Source organism: Salvelinus namaycush, chromosome 18 (assembly GCF_016432855.1).
Source record: "Salvelinus namaycush isolate Seneca chromosome 18, SaNama_1.0, whole genome shotgun sequence".
In the NCBI taxonomy this organism is placed as follows: domain Eukaryota; kingdom Metazoa; phylum Chordata; class Actinopteri; order Salmoniformes; family Salmonidae; genus Salvelinus; species Salvelinus namaycush.
In genome coordinates this window covers 43,758,556-43,770,652 of record NC_052324.1, presented here as the reverse complement: position 1 = coordinate 43,770,652, position 12,097 = coordinate 43,758,556, and the positions used below count along the sequence as shown (strand labels likewise).

At 48.2% G+C, this 12,097-nt stretch overlaps 1 protein-coding gene across 3 annotated transcripts in view; it reads left to right on the top strand.

The window, feature by feature from the left end:
- Positions 1-12,097, top strand: part of LOC120063476 (zinc finger RNA-binding protein-like) — a 61,134-nt gene that overhangs the window by 37,167 nt on the left and 11,870 nt on the right. For all 3 annotated transcript variants that reach the window (XM_039013858.1, XM_039013859.1, XM_039013857.1), the window contains exons 11-14: positions 3,639-3,758; positions 4,698-4,843; positions 5,315-5,489; positions 5,817-6,034. In XM_039013858.1, coding sequence (XP_038869786.1) covers positions 3,639-3,758; positions 4,698-4,843; positions 5,315-5,489; positions 5,817-6,034 — 659 coding nt within the window. The remainder of the gene's footprint in view (positions 1-3,638; positions 3,759-4,697; positions 4,844-5,314; positions 5,490-5,816; positions 6,035-12,097) is intronic.

Genomic DNA, 12,097 nt, shown 5'->3' with positions numbered 1-12,097 from the left:
TTGCCTGGTGACTCGCCTGCACAGCAGTGGCAGTCAGTGCCGTCTTAAGATGGGGGACAATATTAGAGCATGTTGGATGAACTGCCATTCATATTCCATTCACCCAGTTCAATGTAACAGTGATAGGTTTAGGTTACTGTCATTCATATTCACCCAGTTCAATGTAACAGTGATAGGTTTAGGCTACTGTCATTCATATTCCATTCACCCAGTTCAATGTAACAGTGATGGGTTTAGGTTACTATCATTCATATTCACCCAGTTCAATGTAACAGTGATAGGTTTAGGTTACTGTCATTCATATTCACCCAGTTCAATGTAACAGTGATAGGTTTAGGTTACTGTCATTCATATTCACCCAGTTCAATGTAACAGTGATAGGTTTAGGTTACTGTCATTCATATTCACCCAGTTCAATGTAACAGTGATAGGTTTAGGTTACTGTCATTCATATTCCATTCACCCAGTTCAATGTAACAGTGATAGGTTTAGGTTACTGTCATTCATATTCCATTCACCCAGTTCAATGTAACAGTGATAGGTTTAGGTTACTGTCATTCATATTCCATTCACCCAGTTCAATGTAACAGTGATAGGTTTAGGTTACTGTCATTCATATTCACCCAGTTCAATGTAACAGTGATAGGTTTAGGTTACTGTCATTCATATTCACCCAGCTCAATGTAACAGTGATAGGTTTAGGTTACTGTCATTCATATTCACCCAGTTCAATGTAACAGTGATAGGTTTAGGCTACTGTCATTCATATTCACCCAGTTCAATGTAACAGTGATAGGTTTAGGTTACTGTCATTCATATTCACCCAGTTCAATGTAACAGTGATAGGTTTAGGTTACTGTCATTCATATTCACCCAGTTCAATGTAACAGTGATAGGTTTAGGATACTGTCATTCATATTCACCCAGTTCAATGTAACAGTGATAGGTTTAGGCTACTGTCATTCATATTCACCCAGTTCAATGTAACAGTGATAGGTTTAGGTTACTGTCATTCATATTCACCCAGTTCAATGCAACAGTGATAGGTTTAGGTTACTGTCATTCATATTCACCCAGTTCAATGTAACAGTGATAGGTTTAGGTTACTGTCATTCATATTCACCCAGTTCAATGTAACAGTGATAGGTTTAGGTTACTGTCATTCATATTCACCCAGTTCAATGTAACAGTGATAGGTTTAGGTTACTGTCATTCATATTCCATTCACCCAGTTCAATGTAACAGTGATAGGTTTAGGTTACTGTCATTCATATTCACCCAGTTCAATGTAACAGTGATAGGTTTAGGTTACTGTCATTCATATTCACCCAGTTCAATGCAACAGTGATAGGTTTAGGTTACTGTCATTCATATTCACCCAGTTCAATGTAACAGTGATAGGTTTAGGCTACTGTCATTCATATTCACCCAGTTCAATGTGATAGGTTTAGGTTACTGTCATTCATATTCACCCAGTTCAATGTAACAGTGATAGGTTTAGGTTACTGTCATTCATATTCACCCAGTTCAATGTACCAGTGATAGGTTTAGGTTACTGTCATTCATATTCACCCAGTTCAATGTAACAGTGATAGGTTTAGGTTACTGTCATTCATATTCACCCAGTTCAATGTAACAGTGATAGGTTTAGGTTACTGTCATTCATATTCACCCAGTTCAACGTAACAGTGATAGGTTTAGGATACTGTCATTCATATTCACCCAGTTCAATGTAACAGCAATAGGTTTAGGCTACTATATGATACCTGAAAGTTCCCTATACCCATCATGAGGTTGCTACAACCTAGCCTATGAATGAAAGATTACAACAGGTCGAGATATTTGACGTGACAGACGGTGACATTCAATACCGCCTTGCACACTCTTGCCTGCATCTGGCTGATCTAGGATGTAATCCACAGTCCAACCGTAGCAAAATAATTTCTATTGGACAAACTTAAGTTTATCCCCTTTCTGTTCTGTTTGCTTCCGTTTTAAGGAATGTTTCTCAACATAATCGGCGGATTGAATACACTCCTGATCACACACACATAGTTCACTTTCATAGCAGCCACGTTGTACTCCTTCTCACGTTTTCGCTTGTGGACTTCAATGAACAACACATCAGCTGTATGTGACCAGGAGAAAAAAAAACTTTCCAAGCCAAACCGCTACACACAGCCTACATCGTTGTCACCATATTAGATAACGTAACGTCATAGTCAACATAGCTAATAGAACTAATGTGTTAGTAAAGCCATTACAATCATAAAATCAATCATCATTACAGTGTACAGTCAGCAAGATGTTTAGCACTTACACCGGCTGGCCCCAGTGGCCATAAAAGCTTACCTTGACTCGAAGAGTTCCAGTGTTGGAAAAGTCATGGCCAGCTAGCTAACATAGCATCCCTCTGTTTGAGCAGGGTGTTTCAGTAGGTTAAACTAGCTAGCTGCATTTGCTAGCTAAGTCATGAAATTGGGGGGAAATAGACTCTTGCGTCTCCATTTGTTTGAAGGAATGTATTTGTTAAACTCTCTCGCTGAGTCAACTACTCACCACATTTTATGCAGTGCTAGCTGTAGCTTATGCTTTCAGGTACTAGATTAATTATTTGAACTTTTGATTGGGTGGACAACATATCAGTTAATGCTGCAAGAGCTTTGATAGGTTGGAGGACGTCCTCCGGAAGTTGTTATAATTACTTTGTCTATGGAAGAGGGTGAGAACCATGAGCCTCCTAGGTTTTGTATTGAAGTCAGTGTACCCAGAGGAGGATGGAAACTAGCTGTCCTCCGGCTACCTCATGGTGCTACCCTACAGAGTGCTGTTGAGGCTACTGTAGACCTTAACAAAACAGTGTATTTTAAACAATTATTTACTGACGTGATTATATTTAGTTTAATTTGGTGGCGGCAGGTAGCCTAGTGGTTAGCGTTTTGGGCCAGTAACCGAAAGGTTGCTAGATCGAATCCCTGAGCTGACAAGGTAAAAATCTGTCATTCTGCCCCTGAACAAGGCAGTTAACCCACTGTTCCTAGGCCGTCATTGTAAATAAGGATTTGTTCTTAACTGACGTGCCCAGTTAAAGAACAAAAATGTGTGTGAAATTCACTGAGGATGATCCTCCTCTGAGGAGTCCCTGACCTCAACCCACATCGAACACCTTTTCTGATGAATTCTAACAGACTACGAGCCAGGCCTATTCGCCCAACATCGGTGCCCAACCTCACTAATGCGCTTGTGGCTGAATGGAAGCAAGTCCCCGCAGCAATGTTCCAACATCTAGTGGAAAGCCTTCCCAGAAGAGTGGAGGCTGTTATAGCAGCAATGTTCCAACACCTAGTGGAAAGCCTTCCCAGAAGAGTGGAGGCTGTTATAGCAGCAATGTTCCAACATCTAGTGGAAAGCCTTCCCAGAAGAATGGAGGCTGTTATAGCAGCAATGTTCCAACATCTAGTGGAAAGCCTTCCCAGAAGAGTGGAGGCTGTTATAGCAGCAATGTGTGTTTTATATACAAGGCACATTTTTAAGGAGTCCTAGGTCTTCACTGTTGAATAATGAAAGCAGTATCTGAAACATGACTGACTTTTTTTATAGCCATCTTTTAAAAAAACAAATGTATTTCCTATCTGTAGGTGCGTAACGATGAAGGCAAGGTGATCCGTTTCCACTGTAAGCTGTGTGAATGCAGCTTCAACGATCCCAACGCCAAAGAGATGCATCTGAAGGGCAGGAGACACCGCCTGCAGTACAAGGTTAGTGGAGTCACTGAAGGGTAGGAGACACCGCCTGCAGTACAAGGTTAGTGGAGTCACTGAAGGGTAGGAGACACCGCCTGCAGTACAAGGTTAGTGGAGTCACTGAAGGGTAGGAGACACCGCCTGCAGTACAAGGTTAGTGGAGTCACTGAAGGGTAGGAGACACCGCCTGCAGTACAAGGTTAGTGGAGTCACTGAAGGGTAGGAGACACCGCCTGCAGTACAAGGTTAGTGGAGTCACTGAAGGGTAGGAGACACCGCCTGCAGTACAAGGTTAGTGGAGTCACTGAAGGGTAGGAGACACCGCCTGCAGTACAAGGTTAGTGGAGTCACTGAAGGGTAGGAGACACCGCCTGCAGTACAAGGTTAGTGGAGTCACTGAAGGGTAGGAGACACCGCCTGCAGTACAAGGTTAGTGGAGTCACTTATTTTAACAGGTCGACTCTGTTGTCATGAAACCACACGTGTTTGGATATACAGTCAGTCACATGGGTATTTGAAGGTGTGCCCGTCTGTCCAGGCCATTTCTGGACAGTTCTGACCGCTTTCGGGTTACCCCTTTTGGCTAGAGTTCTTTAACGTCTCATTTGAGGGCTTCACCTGTATCAGAGCTGAGATCAAATCCAATTTTATTCGTCACAAGCTTACAGCGCATTCGAAAAGTATAAATACATTTTTAAAAATCCAACAAAAAACACCTTCCTTGAACTTAGCTGCTGTTCTGTCCTGATGCATAGCAGAAAAACCCCAGCTAGATGTATTGTCCTCGTTCAGCCACGGCTCTGTGAAACAGGACATTACAGGTCTTCAGAACCCGTTGCTACGATAGTCTCGAACGGAGCTCATTAATTGGTCAAGAGCCCCTTAAACGGTTGCTATGCAACGCACCGCCATTCTCAACAGCACGTCCCCCCCCCCCCCCCCTTCTCCCTGTAGAAAAAGGTGAACCCGGAGCTGCAGGTGGAGGTGAAGCCCTCTATCAGAGCCAGGAAAATCCAGGAAGACAAGATGAGGAAACAGATGCAGAAGGAGGAGTACTGGAGGAGGAGAGAGGAGGAGGAGAGATGGAGGATGGAGATGAGGTACAGGGTGGGAGGGACACGTCACTAAAGCCTGTCGCTTCCCTGTTGATTGGTCAACAGTACTATTGTCATTCAACGAGACATGACTAGTTTTCACTTGAGAAATACTGCAATCAACATCTTAATGTAAAATTGCGCAAAATATATATTTATTCTGATTATTTAGCAGGAAGTGATACTGGGTATGTTGCTACGGCGTCTCAAGAGGGACCAACAGTACTATTGCAGCCTTCTCGTTTTTCCAGCGCCGGTCTTTAGAAAGTATGTGAGGCGCGGACGTTTGCGTTGCCTAGCCCAGTTCCGCTAGGAGCCCCAACCTGGTGTACGGGGGCCCCAACCTGGTGTACGGGGGCCCCAGCCTGGTGTACGGGGGCCCTTATGTTAACTGAGTGAACACTAAAGAGGGAAAGGCGGAGAAACTGTATTGACTCTCTCTCTCTCTCTCTCTCCTGTGTGTGTGTGTCGCTCTAGACGTTATGAGGAGGACATGTACTGGCGTTGTATGGAGGAGCAGCACCACTGGGACGAGAGACGTGGGGGGCCCAGGATGCCAGGGGACGGACCTTACCCCCAAGGGCCCCCTGGCCCACCTGGACTACTGGGGGTTCGGCCTGGCATGCCCATCTCTCAGCCACAAGGACCTGTGGTAGCATATCTACCAGTCCCCACACACACACACACACACACAGATACACACACACACACACAGATACACACACGCAGATCCACACACAATCCACCATGCCCATCTCTCAGCCACAGCGACCATGTATAAACACTACACTAGATGTAATCTCTGCATGATCTAATGAAAATGCACTGGGGACTATAAAAGAGCCATCAATCCAGTCAGAGTGCTGTGGCATAGAAACACTTGTTGGTGGTAATAGTAGTAGTAGTTCGTTTCTACTTGTTTTGTTTGGCCCACACCCCTTATACAGACTATTTGACCCGTTTTGTATTCTCTTGACAGCCTCCCCGTCGCCCGGACTCGTCAGACGATCGCTACGTGATGACGAAGCACACGGCCATCTACCCCTCCGAGGACGAGCTGCAGGCCGTCCAGAAGATCGTCTCCGTCACAGAGAGAGCCCTCAAACTGGTCTCCGACATCACCGATCAGGAGAAGACTAACGAGACGACTGGGGAGGAGAAAGAGAAAGAGGAGGTCCCGAAGACTGCCCAAGACAGGTGAGGAGGAGGGTCACCCATTTTGAATGTTATATTGTTTTTTTTGTCCGTCTCTGAGCCATGTTCTATCGATTCCCGGGGTGTCATTTTTCTTTTTTCCGTGTGATTTTCGAGCTGTTGCCTTTCGAGACCCTGCGGCGCTGCATAGTGGAACGTCTACCCAAGCATAGAACTCTGAAGGGGCTGGTGGGGGTGTTGTCTAAAGGACTGTTGCTCTGTTTCAGTCTGTTTTCTAACGTTAGATACCTAATGAACACCTCCCTCCTGTAGAGCTCTGAAGGGGGTGATGCGGGTGGGGGTGCTGGCTAAAGGACTGCTGCTCTGTTTCAGTCTGTTTTCTAACGTTAGATACCTAATGAACACCTCCCTCCTGTAGAGCTCTGAAGGGGGTGATGCGGGTGGGGGTGCTGGCTAAAGGACTGCTGCTCTGTTTCAGTCTGTTTTCTAACGTTAGATACCTAATGAACACCTCCCTCCTGTAGAGCTCTGAAGGGGGTGATGCGGGTGGGGGTGCTGGCTAAAGGACTGCTGCTCTGTTTCAGTCTGTTTTCTAACGTTAGATACCTAATGAACACCTCCCTCCTGTAGAGCTCTGAAGGGGGTGATGCGGGTGGGGGTGCTGGCTAAAGGACTGCTGCTCTGTTTCAGTCTGTTTTCTAACGTTAGATACCTAATGAACACCTCCCTCCTGTAGAGCTCTGAAGGGGGTGATGCGGGTGGGGGTGCTGGCTAAAGGACTGCTGCTCTGTTTCAGTCTGTTTTCTAACGTTAGATACCTAATGAACACCTCCCTCCTGTAGAGCTCTGAAGGGGGTGATGCGGGTGGGGGTGCTGGCTAAAGGACTGCTGCTCTGTTTCAGTCTGTTTTCTAACGTTAGATACCTAATGAACACCTCCCTCCTGTAGAGCTCTGAAGGGGGTGATGCGGGTGGGGGTGCTGGCTAAAGGACTGCTGCTCTGTTTCAGTCTGTTTTCTAACGTTAGATACCTAATGAACACCTCCCTCCTGTAGAGCTCTGAAGGGGGTGATGCGGGTGGGGGTGCTGGCTAAAGGACTGCTGCTCTGTTTCAGTCTGTTTTCTAACGTTAGATACCTAATGAACACCTCCCTCCTGTAGAGCTCTGAAGGGGGTGATGCGGGTGGGGGTGCTGGCTAAAGGACTGCTGCTCTGTTTCAGTCTGTTTTCTAACGTTAGATACCTAATGAACACCTCCCTCCTGTAGAGCTCTGAAGGGGGTGATGCGGGTGGGGGTGCTGGCTAAAGGACTGCTGCTCTGTTTCAGTCTGTTTTCTAACGTTAGATACCTAATGAACACCTCCCTCCTGTAGAGCTCTGAAGGGGGTGATGCGGGTGGGGGTGCTGGCTAAAGGACTGCTGCTCTGTTTCAGTCTGTTTTCTAACGTTAGATACCTAATGAACACCTCCCTCCTGTAGAGCTCTGAAGGGGGTGATGCGGGTGGGGGTGCTGGCTAAAGGACTGCTGCTCTGTTTCAGTCTGTTTTCTAACGTTAGATACCTAATGAACACCTCCCTCCTGTAGAGCTCTGAAGGGGGTGATGCGGGTGGGGGTGCTGGCTAAAGGACTGCTGCTCTGTTTCAGTCTGTTTTCTAACGTTAGATACCTAATGAACACCTCCCTCCTGTAGAGCTCTGAAGGGGGTGATGCGGGTGGGGGTGCTGGCTAAAGGACTGCTGCTCTGTTTCAGTCTGTTTTCTAACGTTAGATACCTAATGAACACCTCCCTCCTGTAGAGCTCTGAAGGGGGTGATGCGGGTGGGGGTGCTGGCTAAAGGACTGCTGCTCTGTTTCAGTCTGTTTTCTAACGTTAGATACCTAATGAACACCTCCCTCCTGTAGAGCTCTGAAGGGGGTGATGCGGGTGGGGGTGCTGGCTAAAGGACTGCTGCTCTGTTTCAGTCTGTTTTCTAACGTTAGATACCTAATGAACACCTCCCTCCTGTAGAGCTCTGAAGGGGGTGATGCGGGTGGGGGTGCTGGCTAAAGGACTGCTGCTCTGTTTCAGTCTGTTTTCTAACGTTAGATACCTAATGAACACCTCCCTCCTGTAGAGCTCTGAAGGGGGTGATGCGGGTGGGGGTGCTGGCTAAAGGACTGCTGCTCTGTTTCAGTCTGTTTTCTAACGTTAGATACCTAATGAACACCTCCCTCCTGTAGAGCTCTGAAGGGGGTGATGCGGGTGGGGGTGCTGGCTAAAGGACTGCTGCTCTGTTTCAGTCTGTTTTCTAACGTTAGATACCTAATGAACACCTCCCTCCTGTAGAGCTCTGAAGGGGGTGATGCGGGTGGGGGTGCTGGCTAAAGGACTGCTGCTCTGTTTCAGTCTGTTTTCTAACGTTAGATACCTAATGAACACCTCCCTCCTGTAGAGCTCTGAAGGGGGTGATGCGGGTGGGGGTGCTGGCTAAAGGACTGCTGCTCTGTTTCAGTCTGTTTTCTAACGTTAGATACCTAATGAACACCTCCCTCCTGTAGAGCTCTGAAGGGGGTGATGCGGGTGGGGGTGCTGGCTAAAGGACTGCTGCTCTGTTTCAGTCTGTTTTCTAACGTTAGATACCTAATGAACACCTCCCTCCTGTAGAGCTCTGAAGGGGGTGATGCGGGTGGGGGTGCTGGCTAAAGGACTGCTGCTCTGTTTCAGTCTGTTTTCTAACGTTAGATACCTAATGAACACCTCCCTCCTGTAGAGCTCTGAAGGGGGTGATGCGGGTGGGGGTGCTGGCTAAAGGACTGCTGCTCTGTTTCAGTCTGTTTTCTAACGTTAGATACCTAATGAACACCTCCCTCCTGTAGAGCGCTGAAGGGGGTGATGCGGGTGGGGGTGCTGGCTAAAGGACTGCTGCTCTGTTTCAGTCTGTTTTCTAACGTTAGATACCTAATGAACACCTCCCTCCTGTAGAGCTCTGAAGGGGGTGATGCGGGTGGGGGTGCTGGCTAAAGGACTGCTGCTCTGTTTCAGTCTGTTTTCTAACGTTAGATACCTAATGAACACCTCCCTCCTGTAGAGCTCTGAAGGGGGTGATGCGGGTGGGGGTGCTGGCTAAAGGACTGCTGCTCTGTTTCAGTCTGTTTTCTAACGTTAGATACCTAATGAACACCTCCCTCCTGTAGAGCGCTGAAGGGGGTGATGCGGGTGGGGGTGCTGGCTAAAGGACTGCTGCTCTGTTTCAGTCTGTTTTCTAACGTTAGATACCTAATGAACACCTCCCTCCTGTAGAGCTCTGAAGGGGGTGATGCGGGTGGGGGTGCTGGCTAAAGGACTGCTGCTCTGTTTCAGTCTGTTTTCTAACGTTAGATACCTAATGAACACCTCCCTCCTGTAGAGCTCTGAAGGGGGTGATGCGGGTGGGGGTGCTGGCTAAAGGACTGCTGCTCTGTTTCAGTCTGTTTTCTAACGTTAGATACCTAATGAACACCTCCCTCCTGTAGAGCTCTGAAGGGGGTGATGCGGGTGGGGGTGCTGGCTAAAGGACTGCTGCTCTGTTTCAGTCTGTTTTCTAACGTTAGATACCTAATGAACACCTCCCTCCTGTAGAGCTCTGAAGGGGGTGATGCGGGTGGGGGTGCTGGCTAAAGGACTGCTGCTCTGTTTCAGTCTGTTTTCTAACGTTAGATACCTAATGAACACCTCCCTCCTGTAGAGCTCTGAAGGGGGTGATGCGGGTGGGGGTGCTGGCTAAAGGACTGCTGCTCTGTTTCAGTCTGTTTTCTAACGTTAGATACCTAATGAACACCTCCCTCCTGTAGAGCTCTGAAGGGGGTGATGCGGGTGGGGGTGCTGGCTAAAGGACTGCTGCTCTGTTTCAGTCTGTTTTCTAACGTTAGATACCTAATGAACACCTCCCTCCTGTAGAGCTCTGAAGGGGGTGATGCGGGTGGGGGTGCTGGCTAAAGGACTGCTGCTCTGTTTCAGTCTGTTTTCTAACGTTAGATACCTAATGAACACCTCCCTCCTGTAGAGCGCTGAAGGGGGTGATGCGGGTGGGGGTGCTGGCTAAAGGACTGCTGCTCTGTTTCAGTCTGTTTTCTAACGTTAGATACCTAATGAACACCTCCCTCCTGTAGAGCTCTGAAGGGGGTGATGCGGGTGGGGGTGCTGGCTAAAGGACTGCTGCTCTGTTTCAGTCTGTTTTCTAACGTTAGATACCTAATGAACACCTCCCTCCTGTAGAGCTCTGAAGGGGGTGATGCGGGTGGGGGTGCTGGCTAAAGGACTGCTGCTCTGTTTCAGTCTGTTTTCTAACGTTAGATACCTAATGAACACCTCCCTCCTGTAGAGCGCTGAAGGGGGTGATGCGGGTGGGGGTGCTGGCTAAAGGACTGCTGCTCTGTTTCAGTCTGTTTTCTAACGTTAGATACCTAATGAACACCTCCCTCCTGTAGAGCGCTGAAGGGGGTGATGCGGGTGGGGGTGCTGGCTAAAGGACTGCTGCTCTGTTTCAGTCTGTTTTCTAACGTTAGATACCTAATGAACACCTCCCTCCTGTAGAGCTCTGAAGGGGGTGATGCGGGTGGGGGTGCTGGCTAAAGGACTGCTGCTCTGTTTCAGTCTGTTTTCTAACGTTAGATACCTAATGAACACCTCCCTCCTGTAGAGCTCTGAAGGGGGTGATGCGGGTGGGGGTGCTGGCTAAAGGACTGCTGCTCTGTTTCAGTCTGTTTTCTAACGTTAGATACCTAATGAACACCTCCCTCCTGTAGAGCTCTGAAGGGGGTGATGCGGGTGGGGGTGCTGGCTAAAGGACTGCTGCTCTGTTTCAGTCTGTTTTCTAACGTTAGATACCTAATGAACACCTCCCTCCTGTAGAGCTCTGAAGGGGGTGATGCGGGTGGGGGTGCTGGCTAAAGGACTGCTGCTCTGTTTCAGTCTGTTTTCTAACGTTAGATACCTAATGAACACCTCCCTCCTGTAGAGCGCTGAAGGGGGTGATGCGGGTGGGGGTGCTGGCTAAAGGACTGCTGCTCTGTTTCAGTCTGTTTTCTAACGTTAGATACCTAATGAACACCTCCCTCCTGTAGAGCTCTGAAGGGGGTGATGCGGGTGGGGGTGCTGGCTAAAGGACTGCTGCTCTGTTTCAGTCTGTTTTCTAACGTTAGATACCTAATGAACACCTCCCTCCTGTAGAGCGCTGAAGGGGGTGATGCGGGTGGGGGTGCTGGCTAAAGGACTGCTGCTCTGTTTCAGTCTGTTTTCTAACGTTAGATACCTAATGAACACCTCCCTCCTGTAGAGCTCTGAAGGGGGTGATGCGGGTGGGGGTGCTGGCTAAAGGACTGCTGCTCTGTTTCAGTCTGTTTTCTAACGTTAGATACCTAATGAACACCTCCCTCCTGTAGAGCTCTGAAGGGGGTGATGCGGGTGGGGGTGCTGGCTAAAGGACTGCTGCTCTGTTTCAGTCTGTTTTCTAACGTTAGATACCTAATGAACACCTCCCTCCTGTAGAGCGCTGAAGGGGGTGATGCGGGTGGGGGTGCTGGCTAAAGGACTGCTGCTCTGTTTCAGTCTGTTTTCTAACGTTAGATACCTAATGAACACCTCCCTCCTGTAGAGCTCTGAAGGGGGTGATGCGGGTGGGGGTGCTGGCTAAAGGACTGCTGCTCTGTTTCAGTCTGTTTTCTAACGTTAGATACCTAATGAACACCTCCCTCCTGTAGAGCTCTGAAGGGGGTGATGCGGGTGGGGGTGCTGGCTAAAGGACTGCTGCTCTGTTTCAGTCTGTTTTCTAACGTTAGATACCTAATGAACACCTCCCTCCTGTAGAGCTCTGAAGGGGGTGATGCGGGTGGGGGTGCTGGCTAAAGGACTGCTGCTCTGTTTCAGTCTGTTTTCTAACGTTAGATACCTAATGAACACCTCCCTCCTGTAGAGCTCTGAAGGGGGTGATGCGGGTGGGGGTGCTGGCTAAAGGACTGCTGCTCTGTTTCAGTCTGTTTTCTAACGTTAGATACCTAATGAACACCTCCCTCCTGTAGAGCTCTGAAGGGGGTGATGCGGGTGGGGGTGCTGGCTAAAGGACTGCTGCTCTGTTTCAGTCTGTTTTC